The 21,615-nt window shown below is 36.0% G+C and overlaps 1 protein-coding gene across 4 annotated transcripts; it reads left to right on the top strand.

Annotated features, from left to right (window-relative positions):
- The first annotated feature begins 11 nt into the window (after positions 1-11).
- fam118b (family with sequence similarity 118 member B) lies at positions 12-21,220 on the top strand. Of its 4 annotated transcripts, XM_067389692.1 has the most exons (9): positions 12-21; positions 751-1,028; positions 3,946-4,035; positions 6,508-6,760; positions 12,335-12,562; positions 14,255-14,383; positions 18,594-18,903; positions 18,981-19,046; positions 19,354-21,220. In XM_067389692.1, exons 2-9 carry the CDS (start codon positions 751-753, stop codon positions 19,365-19,367), a joined length of 1,368 nt encoding a protein of 455 aa, XP_067245793.1. In that variant the 5' UTR covers positions 12-21; the 3' UTR covers positions 19,368-21,220. The 4 variants fall into 4 exon arrangements, with proteins under 4 accessions (XP_067245793.1, XP_067245795.1, XP_067245797.1 ...); XM_067389694.1 differs by lacking the exons at positions 12-21; positions 751-1,028 and adding an exon at positions 2,769-2,861; XM_067389696.1 differs by lacking the exons at positions 12-21; positions 751-1,028 and adding an exon at positions 2,770-2,821.
- The last annotated feature ends 395 nt before the right edge of the window (positions 21,221-21,615 follow it).

Raw genomic sequence — 21,615 nt, 5'->3', positions numbered from 1 at the left:
AGACATTTTGAAAAGAAACTGGTGAGTCGACTCTGATTGTCTTCAATATTTAATTGATAATAGTGCATATAATGAGAGTACATGTACCAAATATACAAAAAAAAAAAAAAAATGCTTTGTGGATCAAATAAGACAAGAATTTCAACTATGTTACCTGTCAACTATGTTACTCAGCAATGTCAATGTTACTCATGTTAGTCATAGACACAAATCACTATAATTTTTTATATTTAAACCTGTTTATATGAGTTATAGGTTATATATACCTATACTTGTCGTAGTTCAACGCCATAACTAACAGTTCAAAACTTTGGGGTTGGTACGATTTTTTAATTTCTTTTGAAAGAAGTCTCGTATTCTCACCAAGGCTGCATTTATTTGATACAATACAGTAGTAATATTTTGAAATGTTATAATTTAAAATAACTTTTATTTGAATACATTTTTAAAATGTAATTTATTCCTTTGATGCAAAGCTAAATTTTCAGCATCATTAGTCTTTCAAAAATCATTCTAAATGATTTTGTGCTCTAGAAACATTTATTGTTATTTTTATTATCAATGTTATGCTCAATATTTTTGTGGAAACTGTGATACATTTTTTCAGGATTCTTTGATGAATGGAAACATTTTTTTTTTAAGTAGATACAGTAAATGTCTTACTGAGCCCAAACTTATGAATGGCATCTTCACATCTTCATCCATGATCCATTATTATATAACAATCCATCATTTCCATGATTTTGACAGATGTCAGCAGCAGACAAACAGCGAAGATACAGGGCTCGGCGGGATGCTGATCCCTCAAGAAGGGCACAATATTTAGAAAAGCAGAGAGAGGCATGGTACAGACTTATAAGACTAGGAAATGTGAAACCAATCGCAGAGTTGAGTGAGAGGGAGAAACAAAGCAAAAGAGACAAATGGAGAAAAGCACAACAGAGAAGAAGACAAAGAAAGCGGATGCTAGAAAACATAATTACTCCAGCAGACCGCCCTGAATTTGATCAGCCACCTGAAGAAACAAGGTACAGTTACGTTTATGTCCTTTAAGATGCTGTTTTTTAACATTGAATACTTTGATATACTATAAAATAAATGTTTATGTAGTCAATAATGTGTCTGGTCAGCTATGTTACTCAAATCAACTATGTGACCCATTACTGTCGGTGTCAACACACACACACACACACACACACACACACACACACACACACACACACACACACACACACACACACACACACACACACACACACACTCAGTTGACAGTAAGGGATCACATAGTTGATGTGAGTAACATAGTTGATATTTTAACACTTTATTTAGTAACACTTTATTTACAGTGTCCTTGTTACTTATGTTACATAGTAATAACAATAAATTATGCATAATTACATGCTATTACCCTAATCCTAATCGTGACCCTATAAGTACATGTTGTTAATTAAAACAACATATACTTATATGTTGTTAAAACATGATGTGTTTTTAGTCAGTACTTAAATATATAATTAGACTGTAACAAGGACACCTTAAAATAAGGTTTAAGTCTGTATTTTAATGTGCCGTAGTTACACACGTCACATAGAAAGTATTTACTATAGCAACAGTAAATTATTTATGCAACTAACAATTAATCTATGCAATTAATAGTACTCCATACTAATTTGTGTAATTACATTGTAACAACTGCACATTAAAACATAGCATGACCATATTTTTTATATGACTTTAATGCTGTTTCTGACACGCAGTAAAGTCTATTGCATATCCCATAGGTAGAACTTATGGCATATCTGACGAAAATTATTTAGATGCAGACATGTGATTAGGATTATTATCCATTCATGACCCTGGACCACAAAACCAGGGTACATTTTTTTGAAATTGAGATTTATACATCACCTGAAGAAATAAGCTTTCCATTGATGTATGTTTTGTTAGGATAGGACAATGTTTGGCCGAGATATAACTATTTGAAAATCTGGAATCAGAGGGTGCAAAAAAAAAAAAAAAAAAAAAAATATTGAGAAAACCAGTCCAAATGAAGTCCTTAGCAATGCATATCCACTCATAATTTTTTTTTTTTATATTTATGGTAGGAAATTTACAAAATATCTTCATGGAACATGATCTTTACTTAATATCCTAATGATTTTTGGAATAAAAGAAAAATCGATAATTTTGACCAGTACAATGTATTGTTGGTATATTGCTACATACCAGTGTGACTTATGACTGGTTTTGTGGTCCAGGGTCACATTTATAGAATCAGTGAGTGTGTCCAAAAACATTAGCTACTAGACAGCATTTTAAGGCTTCATCAAATCTTTGAACAAGCCTATCATTCCCATAGTGCTCAATCTGAACATTTAATGTGTCTAAAATGCCCCCCAAATGCTTTTGAAATGTACTACTAATTTGATAGACTGCTAAGTTTCGAGCAGTAATTTTAACATTGAGATATTATAGTATACTATTATAGTGTTTATTAATAGTTTGAATCATTTTTGTTTTCATTTTAATGTTATAGTTTTCATTTTTATTTCTGTTTTAGTTAAACTAAATGAAAATGAGAAATGTTGCCTTGGCAATTAGCTGAAATAAAATAACGTTATATTTCATGTTAAATTTATTTTATTTCATGTAACGACAGTTTTTTATGGTTTTAGTTAATTATAATAACCCTGTTTTGGAGGCCTGTATAAGTGAGTGACGGTGGCAGTTCTGGCGGATTAAACCTTCACTGACACGCACGCGCTCGGGGGCGCGCACATCCGCTGTGATGCGCGGACACATGTAAAGCTCAGCCTGAGTAGTGAGTACACAAGGATCCGCAGAGGCAAGACTCTGGACAGGTACTTCGCTAAAGGCTGACCTGATTTTTTTTTACTCTGAAGGCTGACTGGCACTGATACCCTACTGGCATTGAGATTTTATATAGAGAGACACTTATCGTTTGTTCGATAAATAAGAGAGTTTGTCCTTAGTGTTTTGTTTTATCATTAGTAAACGCTTCAAGGAAATTGAAGATTAAATACTCGGATCCTTATTTTCTTTGTTCATCTCGGTAAGTAGTGTGTCTGGAACATTTATGACATGCTGTTTGTTTCAGTAACATTAGGCTGCTGCTGCTGCTGCTGCTGTTGTTGTCTCACCTTTTCAGTTATTTCGTATTTCCGGATGTATTTTAATAAATGTTTTTTTTTTTTTTTTCTCTTGAAGTTTGAAATTATTAATATCCATATAGAAAATAGTGTATTTTTAGCCTGCATGCTAAAGCTGTACTGTGCATCACATATGGAACCAAAAGCAACAGGTGACTCAACGCTTAGTTGAAACATCCCGGCTAAAACATCCCAAAACATGGTATATCAGGCCAAACATGCCATATAATAAGAATTACGTTAGTAGTACTCGTAATTCTGGTGTCAAATATTTAAAAAACAAATCTGTTATAACTTAATAATTCAATTATTACGCGCTGAAATAAATCACAAATGTAGCTAGCCTGTTAGCTCGCTAGCTCAAAGAGGCTGTGTTGGATTTTTTGGCCAGTTTGTTGTTGTAGGTTATGATTGATTTTCTAGGCTTTTCATGTGCAGTCGAGTCTGTCTGGTATGAATATGAAAGAAAAACAACGAGAAAACAGAAAGAACTGCGCTATGTGTTGACTAACAGCTGCTGGCTCCTGAGTGAAGTGAGCACAACAAAGAACTGCAGCATCTTCACGGTTGTTCCTCACATGAGCAGGCAGATATTCCTCCAGAGAATAAATCTCCTATATCAAGGACAATTAAGCTTTATTAACCTCCTAAATGAACACTTGATGTTCCTTAAAATTAATTAATAACAACATGAAACTTAAATTCACCAGGTTTATATATGGGGTGAACTTTTGGTCAGTATTTGTTGCTTAAATGGATCTTTGTTTTTTTGTAGGAGTCGAATGGCCTCTGTTGTTACAGTAAAGACAGAGAAGCGTCCTTCCCCTGACTCTGAGGATGGCGACACAGTGGCTAAGAAGGCCAGGTATGAAAACAGCAGATGTTTCTTGTTTTTCTGCCAGCACATTCCCAAGGCGAGCCAAATGTTCTTCAATGCAGTCAGCTTCAGTTTGGTGACCTGTTCTAACAAATATGATTTTTCAAAGAACTTCCTGATAAGGATGATTTTACCAGGAAGTTTTTTTTTCATATTCGGTAACACTTTCCAATAAGATTTCATTACTTACCATTAGTCAGCTTATTTAGCACTAATCAAGAATGAACAATACTTCTGAAGCATTTATTAATCTTAGTTTATTTTAATTTCAACATTTACTAATGCATTGTTAAAATGAAAAGTTTTATTTGTTAACATTAGTTAACGCACTTACATGAACAATGAACGACTGTATTTAAAAAAAAAATAACATTAAAGATTTATTAATCTTTGTAACAAATGTAGTGATCATTGTTAATTCATGTTAGTTAAAGGGTTAGTTCACCCAAAAATGAAAATTCTGTCATTTATTACTCACCCTATTACTCACGGAGCTATCGGATTTCAACTAAAATATCTTAATTTGTGTTCTGAAAATTAATGAAAGTCTTACGGGTGTGGAACGACATGAGGGTGAGTAATAAATGACAGAATTTTCATTTTTGGGTGAACTAACCCTTTAATACATTAATTTTAACACAAGAGACATTATTGTAAAGTGTTGTTAACTAATATTTTTTGAAGAAAATCAAGTATGCAATATTACCAAAAGCATATAGGATTGTATGAGACACATTTTGAAAGAATTAGAGAGACAAATCAAATTTGTTGTTGTTGTGAGAAGATAAACTAGTATATGACTCACTTTTAAACACATCAAAAACATGTATCCCCCTCTTCACAGAGATCTTAACTGTATCACTATGCAGAATACATTTTCCTAAAGTTGACTTATATTTGATTCAATAAATTTTGCATGCAACCATATTAAAGGTGCCATCGAATGTTTTTTTACAAGATGTAATATAAGTCTAAGGTGTCCCCTGAATGTGTCTGTGAAGTTTCAGCTCAAAATACCCCATCGATTTTTTTAAATTAATTTTTTTAACTGCCTATTTTGGGGCATCATTAAATATGAGCCGATTTACTGTATGCTGTGCGGCCCCTTTAAATCTCGTGCTCTCCACCCCCGGAGTTAAACAGTGCCTAAACAAAGTTCACACAGCTAATATAACCCTCAAATGAATCTTTACAAAGTGTTTGTCATGCATGCGTCGGATTATGTGAGTATTGTATACTGTTATATTTGATTCTGAATGAATTTGAGGCTGTGCTCTGTGGCTAACGGCTAATGCTACACTGTTGGAGAGATTTATAAAGAATGAAGTTGTGTTTATGAATTATACAGACTGCAAGTGTTTAAAAATGAAAATGGCGACGGCTCTTGTCTCCATGAATACAGTAATAAACGATGGTAACTTTAACCTCATTTAACAGTACATTAGCAACATGCTAACGAAACATTTAGAAAGACAATTTAGAAATATCACTAAAAATATCATGTTATCATGGATCATGTCAGTTATTATTGCTTCATCTGCCATTTTTCACTGTTGTTCTTACTTGCTTACCTAGTCTGATGATTCAGCTGTGCAGATCCAGACATTACTGGCTGCCCTTGTCTAATGCCTTTCATAATGTTGGGAACATGGGCTGGCATATATGCAAATATTGAAGGCGTACACCCTGACTGTTACGTAACAGTCTGTGTTATGTTGAGATTCGCCTGTTCTTCGGAGGTCTTTTAAACAAATGAGATTTATATAAGAAGGAGGAAACAATGGAGTTTGAGACTCACTGTATGTCATTTCCATGTACTGAACTGTTGTTATTTAACTATGCCAAGATAAATTAAATTTTTCATTCGAGGGCACCTTTAATGCATGATTTTCTCCCAATACAAAAAAAATTCTTAAAGTTGTGACACCAAAGAGGTAACAAGGAAATAATCTAATTTCAGTTTCATTTTTACATTGTTGACTGCATTCATCAAGCTCAAAATGTCAGCTGATTTAAGTCAGATGATTTAACAAATGTTTTTCATTATTTTATGGGAAATATAAGTTTATCAGTAACAGCAAACCCACATTTGGTCCCAAATTAAATAGTCTCTTTCTGAGTGACAGCTGAACGTAGGACAACATTGCAACCTATAACATAAATTTACAAAATAGAGGGAGAATTTTAATTTCATGCTGACTTTGTTTATCGCACAAAACGACTGTTTTTAACATGTGTTGTGATATGTCCAACAGTTTGTAATAATCGCAAACATAAAAGAGATAATGAATAGAAAATAAAATGGCTGATGACGTTGATGTTTTTCTGAAAGTTAAGGTCCTCCTCTTACTTCAGGTCCTATTTTTGAAGTGAATTTGCATACAGCTCTGCAGCGTAGTTTCATCCATATGCATGTTTCCTCAGACCTGATTACATTTCCTCCACCTCTACTGACTATAGAAAGTTGCTGCCCAGCCTGAAGACCAAGCGTGCCCCTGAGCTAGTGCTGGTGATCGGCACGGGGGTGAGTTCAGCTGTAGCTCCTCAGGTGCCCGCACTGCGCTCCTGGAAAGGTCTGATCCAGGCGCTGCTAGATGCTGCCAATGACTTTGATCTGCTTGAGGAGGAGGAGAGCCGCCGCTTCCAGAAAAGTCTGCAAGAGGACAAGAACCTGGTGCACGTTGCCCATGACCTTATTCAGAAACTTTCACCGGTAAGGGCAGACCATTTTTTTTTTCTTAATCTTTTCCTTAAAGGTTTAGTTCACCCCAAAATGAAAATTCTGTCATTAATTACTCCCCCTCATGTGTCCCAAGACTTTCGTTCATCTTCGAAACACAAATGAAGATCTTTTTGATGAAATCTGAGAGATGTCTGTCCCTCGATAGACTGCCTTTGGAACTACCACTTTAAAGCTTCAAAAAGTTCATAAAGAGATCTGAAAACAAATCCATATGAATCGAGCGGTTTAGTCAAAATTTTCTGAAGAGACCCGATTACTTTGTATGATGAACAGATTTAATTAAGGCTTTTACTCGCATGTAAACATCGATCAGCGAACATAAGCAGAAGCTCAAGAACAAATCTCTTCCGGAAGCTGAAACGTACTGCATAACCTAAGAGGTTCATTGTGGTATGTTACGCAGCACGTTTGAGCTTCCAGAAGTATTCCCACGGGTGAAATTCTGATTGAGCAATTACGTTAGATAAAATACATTTCAGTAAGTTGTACTGTTTCTTTTAATATACCTTCTAATGTTTATTCATGTTTATTTTGTGCTATAACTAGAAGTAAAGTGGAAGAAATGATCGCTTTACCTGTGCTAAACGCAGCTCCTTGAACTGATGCGGCTACAGTGATTGGTCACAAAACATTAAATAGTGCAACAAATAATTTTTTTTGTTTCAATTTCTTGATAAAACGGACAAAATTTTTCTTAACAAAAGTAACAAAGCACTAAGATTATTACGGTTATTGGATGGCAGGTGCACTAGCATAGATCTTGGGATTTAGGAATCAATATCAGTTCATCAAAATGAAAATTTATTAAAATCGATTAATTTATATTGTCCACCCAGCCCTAGATTTTATGACTTATACCCTAAATTGGTAGTAAATTTGTAAAGAAACACTTAAAGGTGCCCTAGAACTTCTTTTTAAAAGATGTAATATAAGTCTAAGGTGTCCCCTGAATGTGTCTGTGAAGTTTCAGCTCAAAATACCCAATAGACTTTAATTCATTTTTTTAGCTGCCTATTTTGGGGCATCATTAACTGTGCACCGATTAAATCCCCTTTAAATCTCCGGCTCCCCCGCCCCGGAGCTCGCACTTACCTTAAACAGCATAAACACAGTTCACACAGCTAATATAACCCTCAAAATGGATCTTTACAAGATGTTCGTCATGCATACTGCATGCATGCATCGATTCCTGTGAGTATAGTATTTATTTGGATGTTTACATTTGATTCTGAATGAGTTTGATGGTGCTCCGTGGCTAAAGCTAACATTACACACTTTTGGAGAGATTTATAAAGAATGAAGTTGTGTTTATGAATTATACAGACTGCAAGTGTTTAAAAATGAAAATAGCGACGGCTCTCTTGTCTCCGTGAATACAGTAATAAACGCAACATGCTAATGAAACATTTAGAAAGACAATTCACAAATATCACTAAAAATATCATGTTATCATGCATCATGTCAGTTATTATTGCTTCATCTGCCATTTTTCGCTATTATTCTTGTTTGCTTACCTAGTCTGATGATTCAGCTGTGCACAGATCCAGACGTTCTGCCCTTGTGTAATGCCTCGATCATGGGCTGGCATATGCAAATATTGGGGGCGTAACAGTCGGTGTTATGTTGAGATTCACCTGTTCTTCGGAGGTCTTTTATCTTACAATGGAGTTTGAGACTCACTGTATGTCATTTCCATGTACTGAACTCTTGTTATTTATCTATGCCAAGATAAATTCAGTTTTTCATTCGAGGGCACCTTTAAAATTTCATTTGGGGGATTTATTTTCTTTGGTGGGGTCAGTGAAAATGTTGGACGAGGAAAAATATTGTTGAGCCCTGATAAACATGATGATCATAAGCATAATGCCAGGCAGAGCGTGAAAGAGCACAACTTTGAGTTTGTCCACCATTAGTCTGTTCCTTTCTTTCCGGCTAGAATGGGGCATAGAGCCACGTGCCACATGTGTTGTTTTTGACACTCCGTCAAAACAGCGCTCAGTGATTTATCCCTGTTTTTCATTGTCAAGCCCCTGTATCATCCAATGAATTACATCCAAACCCACCAGTGTCGCTAGAGGATTTAGATGGCATTATGCCTGTGAAAGGGGGTTAGGTAATGAATTTCAGCACCAATGCTGATGTTTCATTGCCTGGAATGGTTGGAGTTGAACAATCCACATCAACAAAACAACTCTCCTAGAAAAACATCAGCCTGCAGTCTGTCACCATCCCAGTGAATTTCCAAGCTCAGTGTTTGTTATTGTTAGCTGCAATGTTTTAGAGTTAAAGCCAATTTCGGAGAGGCTAGAAATGGCAAGCTAGCTTTGAAAGCATAAGATCCCACCCTCCCTTCAGAGCGTCTCCAAAGCCACGCCTCCTCCAAAGTGTCACGAGAGACACATTACCTCATGTCTTAAAGAACGTATTATTATAATTGGAATAATAATGAATGTAACAGCTTACAGAGCTCTGACTTGTACCACCGGACTGCTGCAGTTTCATTTTGGCGTTGATAGTGTTGGCATAGAAAAATAAATCTGAGTTTGAGGACGTGAATAGCTCCGGGTAGAACGTCACGGGTTGTCATCTTGTAATTGCGGTTACGACATGGCATAAATGTAGCATAAGCTTGTTGTATTGGACAAACATGTTTTGGTCCTGAAACACTGATAACTGATGATAACATGATATTTTTAGTGATATTTGTAAATTGTCTTTCTAAATGTTTCGTTAGCATGTTGCTAATGTACTCTTAAATGTGGTTAAAGTTACCATCGTTTCTTACTGTAATCACGGAGACAAGAGCTGTCATTATTTTCATTATTAAACACTTGCAGTCTGTATAATTCATAAACACAACTTCATTCTTTATAAATCTTTCCAACAGTGTAGCATTAGCCATTAGCCACGGAGCACGGCCTGAAATTTATTCAGAATCAATGTAAACATCAAAATAAACACTGTACTTACACGATTAGACATGCTGCATGATGAACACTTTGTAAAGATCCATTTTGAGGGTTATATTAGCTGTGTGAACTTTTTTTTATGATGTTTAAGGCAAGCACGAGCTCTTGGGGCATGGAGCTTGAGATTTAAAGGGCCACACAACCTGAATCGGCTCATTTCTAATTATGCCCCAAAATAGTCAGTTAAAAAAATGAATAAAAAAAAATCTATGGGGTTGGAACTTCACAGACACATTCAGGGGACACCTTAGACTTATATTACATCTTTAAAAAAAAAGTTCTAGGGCACCTTTAAGGTCTCACATCTCCACAGGTCTTTTAATGGTTTAACCTATTTGTGTGAGTTTTGAGCCTTACATGAGCAGAACAGAGCAGACCCCAGTGGATCACATGACCCCTTGGAGATCGGCGCAAAAAATGAGGCTAATCTGAACATGCATCCAGGATTCACACCTCCAGAACAACATGCCACGGCTAGACGATAATCCATTCAGCTGTAGTTAGGCATTGCTTTGTAATGTTCGTTGCAAGTCGGAGGATGCCTGTTAAAATAAACATTCACATGTTTGAGCATGAAAGTCATACCTGAGACATTCAAACAGTTTTTTTGATTCAGAAATCAAAGCTACTGAGTTACTTACTGCATGCTGATAAGCACAAAAATGTCAGAAACCTTCCAAATATGATTTAGTGATTTCTCAGTGCTTGTTGCTCAATGCTGTTAGTTTTCATTGGGTACCCAAATCAGGGTAAAAAAATCAATGGACCTTAGTCAGACAACATATTGAATTTTACATGGATGAAACAATAAAGGCATGTGCTGTATCCTAGATCACATGTAATTTTAAAAACTCAACAACTTTCAAAACTTTTGTTTTTGTTTGCTGAAATATTTTTGGAAAGATGCTTTGTCAGATGAGCAATCTGTATATTGTTAAACAAGATTACAATACATTGAACACTACTTTTACACGTCAGCCTCATTTTCATGAGGTTTCAATTTGCTTTTTTTTTTAAAGTGCAACAAAGAATAAACTTGCGTTTTCCATTTTTAAAACCCTTTCAGTCATCCTGTCATGTGTGTACATCTGCCCTCCTTTTGCAAGTGTCAACATTTTCATTCATTTTTTTCCACTGAAACTTTTTATTGTCAACAGTCATAGGCAACTCTTCACAGAACACGGAAGTAAAAAGACATTACATGCAACTTTTTTACTCATAACATGTCCTTTTATATTGTATGGAGCTCTGTAAATCTCGTTTGAGTGGTTTACATCTAGGGCTGCCTCCTAATAGTTGACTAATCTTTAGTCGACTAGAAGAGGCTTGGTCCACCAAAAAATGGTTAGTTGCAGAAAAAAAAGTTTGTGCCTTTGTAAAATAAAGAAAACAAACAGGATGCGCTTTCTGTTGTCTCGGTCTGTGTGAACTTGAGCGTGTCGAAAAATAAACCAAAACTCTGTGTATATTTGCCTCACAGACATGAGAAATATATAATAATATAGAAAGCTTGAATTGTCAACCAATTCAAGTGGTAAACAAGTATTCTCAGATGATGTAATCCATATGAAATGTGCATATAGGCACTTCGACTACTGCGGATATGACGATTCAACATCGAAAACACAGAAAACATTATCAATAAATGTTTAAACAGTCTCCTTGCTGTTTTTCCATGACACATTCATAATCGTTACATTTGCCGCTGCGCTGTGGCAAACTTTATGTGCACTTGAGAGCTGAGTAGGCTATGTATTATATAAAGGCAATTAAAGGCTCATTAATATGATTTATATGGCTTATTACTATACAAGTATAAATGAACGACTACTTGACCGACTAGAAACATGTTTAGTCGAGGGCAGCCCTATTTACATCTGTATTTAACGCTGACCACATGTGATCAGACGCCCGAGACGGATGTTAATACCAGGTGTAAACAGTTGAAAGACACCTACACCTCTAAGATCAGAGGCATTAGTTCGCAGCAGGTGTGGAGGTGCTGATAATTAGCCTCTTCCTGAGAAAGTGGATTCTGCAAGCTATTCATAGCAGCCTCTCTCTCTCTGGTTTTCCATGTGCCTCGGCCAAGCTCAGAGAATGAATTCAGCTCAGTGTAATGAGATTGAGTCTGACCAGGACAAGGGCACTGCTGTCAGAACTACTCTGTTCTCAGCGCTCTCTTCACAATCTCTCACATACTTCACAGTGTTTGAAATCAAATCATGTACAGTGTCTAATGAACACTTTACTGAAATGTAAGTCACTGTAATGACTGAAGTACTTCTGTTTCTTATGAGATACCTATTATCAGGGTTGAAGTTCACATGGGCAAACCACTACAGAACAAGTAGTAATATATGAATTAAGTACTTAATTTCATTTTATGTGTTCCATAGAGGACATTTCAATGTCCTCAAAGAAGATTTGGTTTATATTCCCTTCTAGAAGTATGCTATGGTTCACTCTATAACATTGCTGTACAATCCCAGAGTTATTTAAGTACTCCTGAAGTCGTTTTGTTTTTCCAAACATCTCATATTTCTTTTTTTTTTATCTCTTGCGCTCTCTGTAGCGGACGGGAAATGTACGCTCAACCTTTTTTAAAGACTGCCTCTATGAGGTGTTTGATGACCTGGAGTGTAAGATGGAGAACGCTGGGAAGCATCTCCTCCGCTCTGTGCTGCAGTTGATGGAGAGCGGTGCCCTGGTCCTCACCACCAACTTTGACAACCTGTTAGAGATCTACGCTGCCCACCAAGGGACCAAGCTGGAGTCTTTGGATCTCACAGATGAGAAGAAGGTACCTCCTATGTTTCCTAATGAACTCGGTATATTACAGTATACAGTACATAACTGTAATTAGCATTACAGTTCAAAATGAATTATTAGGCACTTACAATGTTTAGGGCCCTATATGTTTTCCGTTTTCCACAATGCGGAAAGCACGGACGGAATCGTGGAATCCAGTTATAAAAACAGAATTCACTGTATAATGCAGAATAATAATACTAAAACTGATTATAATAGTAATGATAATACTTAAACTAATAATAATGATACATTTTATAAAAACTATATTTTTTAAGGAATAATCACAAATTTTCTTCCATGTTTTAATGTGAACAGTAAAGTTATTTTGCGCAGCCCTTTGTTTGACTTTTTTTTTTTTAATTTTCATATGATTACAAGATAAATTAATGTTTTATGCCTTAATATTTGATGGCCAGAAAAATTTAAATTCACAACGGAATTTCTGGACAAAAACAAACAAACAAAAACATTTCAGAGGGTCCTATTATTGTAGGGCCTAAAATTAATACATTTAGTTGTTTTTATGAATTCAGTTAATCTGACATGCTTTTTTAATAATTATTAAAATGTATTAAAACAATTCAAATGGAATCCAGAAAACTTAAAACAGAAATCTCAGAATTTGGTAAAAAATAAAACATAATTTGAAAAAAGAAAAGAAAAACATATTTCATAGGGCCCTAAAAATGTAAATTTTGTTAAACTTTTGATAAGTTGTTGTTAAATTTAATAAGTGTCATGATTTCAAATTAATTAGACATGCGTTATGATTACTAAAATTCGATTTAACCATTAAAATGTAGTCCAAAAAATTAAAACGGAAAAAAAGAATCCAGAAAAATTAAAGATGGAAAAAACTGAATTTGGAAAAAAATAAAACGGAATTTGGGGAAAAATAAAATTGGTTTCATAGGGCCTTAAATGTGTTATACTTTTTACATAATTCACGAATGATAATAAAATGCAGTTTTTACATATGTAAATCATAATTCTAATTCTTTTTAAAGTTTTGGCAGGTCATTGGGATTTCAAAGTCCATCGGCAATGTAACATCATATATGGTGCAATTCATATAATAATGCAATTCAATCATAGACTAACTATGATTGAATTGCATTGTTTATATTGCATAGTGGAATTCCCCTCGCAGATAAATGTCACTGACAGATACAAAAAACATCTGAAGAAGAGACCATGAGGACTTGTACAAAAATACTTATCATCAGATCATCATTGTGCTTTAAGCTTAAACAAAAAATAATGAAATTAATCTGTGATATGATGTTCTTCAGATGTTCAGGGCACTGGGTTCATCTCTGTTTGCTTTTGGCCATAAATCTCCTTCAGCACAAAGCAGTGAAAGCTTCAGCTATTAGCCATAAAATCAGCCTTATGGTCCCCGGCCAAGCGTCATGTAGTGCATTAGTGCATGTAAGCTCTACAGCAGCTCACCTGAAGGGCCCTCTGAAACACAAGTGACTGCATGTTCAGTTCTCTGTGCCTTTATTAATCAGGCCGTGTGTGGTTTTCCATAGTGTGGCCTTTAGGCTGGGTGTTTATGCACCTTTTCCATCAAATGCCTCTTGATTAGAACCCACAGTCATTAAAGGCAGCTGGACCTAGAGGGAACTGGATTGAGATCAGTGGAGTATGAAATGCTGCTGTGTGCATGTGTGTGCAGGTTCTGGAGTGGGCTCAGGAGAAGAGAAGACTAAGTGTGCTCCATATTCACGGTGTTTACACCAACCCCAGCGGTATTGTACTGCATCCTGCTGGCTACCAGAATGTTCTGAGGAACACAGAAGTCATGGTGAGTAAATGTTTTCGCCTCTCAGGAGAAAATGAATTCACACCACTGGAAGTTGATAATTCACTGGGGTGGAGGACACAGTTAACCAAAGCATTCTGGCTCAAAGAGATACTCCCTTTTGTTTCTCACTGTCCAGTCCTTGAACAAACTGTTATGACATCATTATCAGCATTATATGAAGTTTATATGACGATGATAAACACATCATAAAATAATTTATGATGGTTAGTCACATAATGCAATTTTTTTTGTCTGGATCCATTAATTTTATTTAAAAATGCATAAAAAATACAATTGATACATACAATCATTTGAGTACACCTCTTCTATGATGTGCATGTTTTATTTTTTGAAACGCTTCGTGTTACAGGGTGAAACATAGTAAATGCTGCTCCACACAAAATCCATCTCCGCATCTGCTCTGAGTTTGCAATGCTGTAACGTGCATTTGGAAACTCAACATGCACCGACCATCCTTACCATCCTTGTAATCAGAAGCACCTAACAACAAAAGAGAAGCACTTTTTCCTGTGGTTTACCACATAAATAAGTTAAGGGGTTTAAGTTGGCATGAAAGGGAAGTTGTTACTATCTTTTCTTCCCTATTGTGATTTATATCCAAATGAAACTGCTTCTCAAATGAGAAAAAAAATGGAGGGCAGGACCTGATTTTGTCTGTTGGGAATTGATTGGATGGTTGTGGTTTGCTACTGCTGTGATCTCATGTGAGTGACAGGTCATCTCGCCCCGAAGAAGAAGTGTTGCTGCAAGAGGGAGGGGAAGTTATTTTGATTAAAAATTACAAGGGCACGTGAAATTTAAAAAAATAACGATGTACACGGATAAATCATTTATAGTTAAAAAAAAGTAAAAAAAAAATAATAATAATATTTTGCTTTCATGTTGACTATAACATTTGAAAATGTAGAACTTAATTTTTGTTCAGTGCCATAAATGTTAGCACTGAAATTTTATAGTTGTAATGATAAAATACATTTATTATATTATTTTTTAATATCTTTACAGTGAAATATTACAATAGTAATGTTACTTATTTTGTTTTTATTTAGTAATTTGTATATTTTTATTTAATATTATGGTTATACTTTATTTTACAGTGCCGTAGTTACATTGTAATTACTCAAATAAGTACTGAGTACTATTAATTAACTACATGTATTTACTATAGAGTTACAGTTAGGGTTTGGTTTAGGGTTAGTTACTTGTAATTATGCATAATTTACTGTTATTACTATAGTAAGTACATGTAGTAACGTGTAACTACGCCACTGTAAAATAAAGTGTTACCATTATTATTATTATTATTAAGTAGCCATATTATTGTACGGAAGAGGATTAGGGCCAAGCAATAATAAAAAAATAAAACCATCTCGAGATTAAACTCGTTAAATTTTGAGATAAAATGTTGAGAATAAACTCGTTAAATTACGAGAAAAAAAAGTTAAATTTCGAGAAAAAAAGTCTAAATAAAATGTTGAGAATAAACTCATTAAATTACGAGAAAAAAATAGTTAAATTTCGAGAAAAAAAGTCTAAATAAAATGTTTAAAATAAACTCATTATATTACGAGAAAAAAAATAGTTAAATTTCGAGAAAGTCGAGATAAAATGTTGAGAATAGTCATTAAATTACGAGAAAAAAGTTGTTAAATTACGAGAACAAATTCGTTAAATTATGAGAAAAATGTTGTTAAATTTTGAGAAAAAAGTCGAGATAAAATGTTGAGAATAAACTCGTTAAATTACGAGAAAAAAACTCATTAAATTTTGAGAAAAACGTCAAGATAAAATGTTGAGAATAAAGTCATTAAATGATGACTTTTCTCAACATTTTATCTTGACTTTTTTCTCGAAATTTAACAAGTTTTTTCTCATAATTTAATGAATTTGTTCTCGTAATTTAACAACTTTTTTCTCGTAATATAGCGAGTTTATTCTCAACATTTTATCTCGACTTTTATTCTCGAAATTTAACGACATTTTTGTCGTAATTTAATGAGTTTATTCTCAACATTTTATTTCGACTTTTTTCTCAAAATTTAACAACTTTAATCTCAAGATGGTTTTAATTTCTTTAATCTTCTTCCGTATTATTGATATATATAATCACAGTATTTTTTTGCTAAATTGTGCAGCCATAAAGACCGGCACAGAAAAAAAAAAAAGTTTTAAATTGCATTTAGATTTTTCTCCACAGCCCTAGTGATGTTATTACTACATTTTAACAATGTAGTAATATTTGCTTATTAATATTTTAAAAACTGGTACACAAAATCAGTCATGTGGTGAGACTAACTTGCATAATTAAAAAATAAATGTAGTAGTGTCATGTTTATGGACTTTCATTTTTCTTTGTTCTTAGTTTTTTTGTTCTTAGTCTGTCTTCACCTAGTTTCTCTGTTCGTTTGATTAGTCATTTCGTTCACCTGTTGTCATTTAATTAGCTAATTTCCCTGGTGTATAAATACTTCCTGATTGGTTCTGTTCTTTGTCGGTCGTCGTCTATATTAGTTGTGTTTAAGTGATCTGCTATCTTCCTGAGGCATCAGTGAGGCAGAGAAGGAGCCCAAGTCAAAACCAGTGGCCTGGTCTTCCCTGAGCTGAAGTAAGCCGCCCAGTCCATCCCAGAGCCAGGAGCGGACCACTGCCGATGTCCCTGCCTGACTTCCCTGTCCTTCATCTCCTCCATTAGTTTGGTCCAGTTCCCTGAATCCTGTCGGAGCAACTGGTGTCGTCCTGCTCCTCGGCTCTGACCCCACCGCTCACTCCATGCAGCTCTTCGGCTCTGCCTCGGGCCTCCCGTCTTCCAGCTCAACTTGTGGTTGAACCTTGGCTGACCTCCAGGCCCTTGTCTCCACCTCGACCTGTCAGCCTCGCCCCGGCTCTGCGCTTCCTCGACTCTGCCGTGGTCCTCCAATCCTAGGACTTCTCCGGGCTCCCTTGTCCCTCCAGATCATCCTTGGTCAGTCGTCACTCTGCCTCCACTGCGGACTTCCGGGTCTCCGGCTGTGTCTCGACCCTTTGGCTCCCCCTTTGGCTCCACTGGGCTGCTGCTTCCCTCCAGCTTCTCAGTTGTCCTCACTCCCTCTGGTCCTGCAAGCCAGCAGCTCCAGGCACTGGATGTTGCCCTGGTCCTTTGGCCTCTCTGTTCCACCGGATACCCCATGCACCCTAGTTCCATCTCCATCAATCAGTCTCTAGCCCATTAGTCAAGACTCCACTATGGTTCCTCCCACTCTCGGCTCCACCTTGGTGTCTGTTTTAATCGGCTCCTCCAGGTCCCTGTCCATCACCAGCTCCACATCCACTTCCAAAGCTCCCTCCCTCCGCAGTGTTCAGTTATGGCGTGAGAACACGCTTTCCGGGAGGGGAGAGTACAGTAATATTTATGGACTTTCAGTTTCTTTGTTCTAAGTTTGTCTGTCTTGACGTAATTTCTCAGTTTGTTTGAATAGTCATTTCATTCACCTGTTGTCATTTAATTAGCTAATTTCCCTGGTGTATAAATATTTCCTGATTGGTTGAACTCTTTGTTTGTCTGTCATCGTCTATGTTAGTCATGTTTAAAGCTGCAGTCTTCAACTTTTTTTGTGTTAAAATTTTACAAAAATTATATAATGAGAATATACAACATGAATCCTTTTTCCACACTGTGTTTTTGTCGTATCCTGAATCATTATGGTACATTATAATAAATGTTTATATTCGGACTATTTCAGACCGGACTGGTATGACTCGCCACAGAGTATCACAGTAACTGCGTGACTCGCCATAGACGTACACGGAGAAAAGTAGCTCCGGCTAGAATGTTCCTCCGCAAGACGCGTGCAGTTCTGTTTATTAACTGCTAGAGGGCCAAAAATCGCGGATAGCAGCTTTAAGTTATCTGCTATCTTCCTGAGTATACAAGTTTCCCAATAAAGGACTATTTTGTGAGATTTCCTGTTTCAAGTCTAATTGGATCCTAAGACCCGTGACACATAGAGACTCCTTTAGACTATCATGACTGCGTCTAGGTTAATAAATCTATTAAAAATCCGATTGTTTGATCTTTTATGACAATTTAAGGTTAGTTCAGATTGTAAAAGGTCTTGTAAAATGTCTTATCGTGGATACTGTTATTTCTCAGTCATCCTTAAAATGTATCTGCCATCAGTCCATAACGTCAGTTATAATATTGTTTTTGCAGAGGGAGATCCAGAAACTCTACGAAACCAAGTCTTTTGTGTTCCTGGGCTGCGGGAGGACGGTGGACGACACCACTTTCCAGGCACTGTTTCTCGAGGCGGTCAAACACAAGTCCGACCTTGAGCATTTCATGCTGGTGCGGCGAGAGGACGTGGGCGAATTCAAAAAGCTTCGAGATAACATGCTGGACAAGGGCATTAAGGTCATCTCGTATGGCAACGAATACTCCGACCTGCCAGAGTACTTCGAGCGGCTGGCCAATGAGATTTGCAACCGGGATGTGGACCGGGACGTAGTGACCAATGGTTGGGGTAAGCTCTGGCTTCACTTTTTAGACATGTTAAATTCAATGTTTGGGATTTTTCACTCATTCATTTTCTTGATTCAGGATCTCCCATCTCACAAGGCGAAGAAAGTCAAAATGGTTTTACGACCCAGAAAAACCTCCTGCAAGGTTAGGACAGCTTTCGTGTTGTTGGCCGGCTTGCATGCTAAAGGCAGTTTGAGCATTTGACTGGAGCATGACGGCGCCTTTTTTCTTCTTTTCCCTTCTTTCCTTTAATGCATGCTTCTAGAAGGATAGAAACATAGACCTGAACACAGCACAAGGGCTTCTGTTGTTGTTTTAAACTCGCTACACCTTTCCGCTGTACTCTTCTGCACCTGACCCCATGTGCGCTGTGGCTTCCCGTGATCAAATCAGCTGATGCTTGCTGTTGTAATGAGATCTTCATTGTAGCTCTTCCTGTTTCTCTGTCCAGACTACCACTCGTGACACAAGTGGCAGTCTGAGAACATTCCCACAGCTCCGCTGCACAGTTCCGTCGCCCCCTTCCGCTCGGGTCTGGTATGACTAGATCTTCACGCACAACAGACTCTTTTCTCATACTTAAACCGAGCGCCGTCAGTACCGGTTCGCTTCACACGGGAAAGGCGTCTGTAAAAACACCAACAAACAAACTGTGAACTCCTGCAACTCAGAAAATGTTTATGAAACTCTTCATGTGAGTGAAGGAGAAATTTGTGGATTTTTTTTTTTTTATGTGGTAAGTGAAGTGTGGACAAAGAATGATGTTCAGGGCCAGTCTGATCTTAAACATGTAGTAGTTTCTCACTACCCATTTTTCACATCAGTAAATGCACCAGCAAAATATAAATAGTGTGTGAACCTTACAAAATAAATGTCCTGGTCATGTTTCACCCCAAAATAAAAGGGAAAAAAGAAGATGCATTTTGAATAAAGACCATTAACGTGGTTAAACTCACACACACAGGTTTGTTTTTGTGAATTGTGGGGATATTCCATAGGCATAATGGTTTTTATACTGTACAAACCATACTTTCTATCACCCTACACTACCCCTACCCATCACAGGAAACTGTGCACATTTTTACTTTCTCAAAAACTCATTCTATATGATTTATAAGCCTTTTGTAAAATGGGGACATGGGGTAATGTCCTCATAAGTCACCCTCTCCTTGTAATACCTATGTCATACCCATGTCATTATACAAATTAGTGTCCTGATATGCGACACAAATTCACCAACACACACATAAAGTGCAATATATATTATGAATTCTCATGTTCTTTCATTTTTATCAGAAATGCAGTATACAGTATTCAGTGAAATGTAACATGTTTTCCATTGTAATATTTTAAAATGTAATTTATTCCTATGATGGCAAAGCTGAATTTTCAGCACTCCACTCTTCAGTGTCACATGATCCTTTAATTCAGCAATGATTCATTATATTGATCAAAAGTGACAGGAAAGACATTTATAATGTTACAAAAGTTTTCTATTTCAAATAAATGCTGTTTTAAAACAAAGTATCAAAGTATATCAAAGTATCCTGAATAAAGTATATTTTTCACAGAAATATTAAGCAGCACTGTTTTAAACATTGATAATAATAATAACCATTATTAATAATTACCAATAATTGAGTATATTATAACAATGTATGAAGGATCATGTGATGCTGAAAATTCAGCTTTGATCACAGGAATAAATTAAAATTTAAAATATATTCAAATAGAAAACATTTTAAATAATATTTCACAATATTACAGTTTTATTGTTTTTCATCAAATAAATGTAGCCTTAATATAAAGTATAATCTTTCTAAAACATTACAAAAATCTTAATTCTGCACTTTTGACCTGTAGTGTGTGTACGTGTAAACACACATTTTTTCTTTTAATTGGTTGAAATATGACTCAGGGCATTTTTTTTATTTTTTTATTACTAAATCTGTCCTGTAAGGAGGAGGAAATTCAGAAAACGCCTTGTCAGGGTGACTGGGGTTTGAATCAAAATGCTTGAGATTTCTCAGGCTTTTACTTAGAAGCATTTCAGCTTCCATGAATCTACTTGAACTTGTCATGAGACTGAGGATAATGATACAATGCCATCATTCCTCTCAAGCCACACAACTTTCAATACATTTCATTGCACTTGGACAGATAGTTCCCATTTATAGTCTTAAATGCCAGTAATGCTCTAAAAAGATGGCTGTTTATAAACCTTTTGTATTTTAACTCCAGTGGTCCACTGTTTAAACATCTCTGTCCACAAATGTCTTTTAGGTATTTATATGCTATTTTAAAATAAAATATCTGTTTGGTACCAAATGTGTTGTTGTCATTACTGGAAAAGCAAATAGAAGCAGTGGACGCGCCCATTTGTTACTTGCCTCCGGTGTCCTTCGATTCCAATTATTTAAACTGCAGCACCTACATACTGAAAACACAACTTACACTATACCAAAGCTTTTGTTTGTAAAAGGTGTAACTGCTCCGTCACGAACATCCAGTCAGTGAGTCAGATGTTGTCTCGGATTTCACCGGTAATTGATAACTCGTGAGTTTATGATTCTTTTAGACTGACTCATAATAACCGGCCTATAAAGTTATGATTTAGGGAATCGGACTACACCGTTTATGCTGGATGTGTGTCTTTGCAATGCAACAGACATGTCTACTTGTATTATCTGTTAAGAAATGATATGCCCAATGT

Source organism: Chanodichthys erythropterus, chromosome 7 (assembly GCF_024489055.1).
Source record: "Chanodichthys erythropterus isolate Z2021 chromosome 7, ASM2448905v1, whole genome shotgun sequence".
NCBI lineage: Eukaryota > Metazoa > Chordata > Actinopteri > Cypriniformes > Xenocyprididae > Chanodichthys > Chanodichthys erythropterus.
This window is presented reverse-complemented; position numbering and strand designations above follow the sequence as displayed.

What these genes read in the sequence shown, in the direction of transcription:
- fam118b (XM_067389692.1), top strand. Translation starts at nt 751, where the DNA reads ATGTCAGCAGCAGACAAACAGCGAAGATACAGGGCTCGGCGGGATGCT. An exon ending in ACAGTGGCTAAGAAGGCCAG is followed by an intron (nt 4,036 to 6,507) that starts GTATGAAAACAG and finishes TACTGACTATAG; the next exon opens with AAAGTTGCTGCCCAGCCTGA. An exon ending in ATCTCACAGATGAGAAGAAG is followed by an intron (nt 12,563 to 14,254) that starts GTACCTCCTATG and finishes ATGTGTGTGCAG; the next exon opens with GTTCTGGAGTGGGCTCAGGA.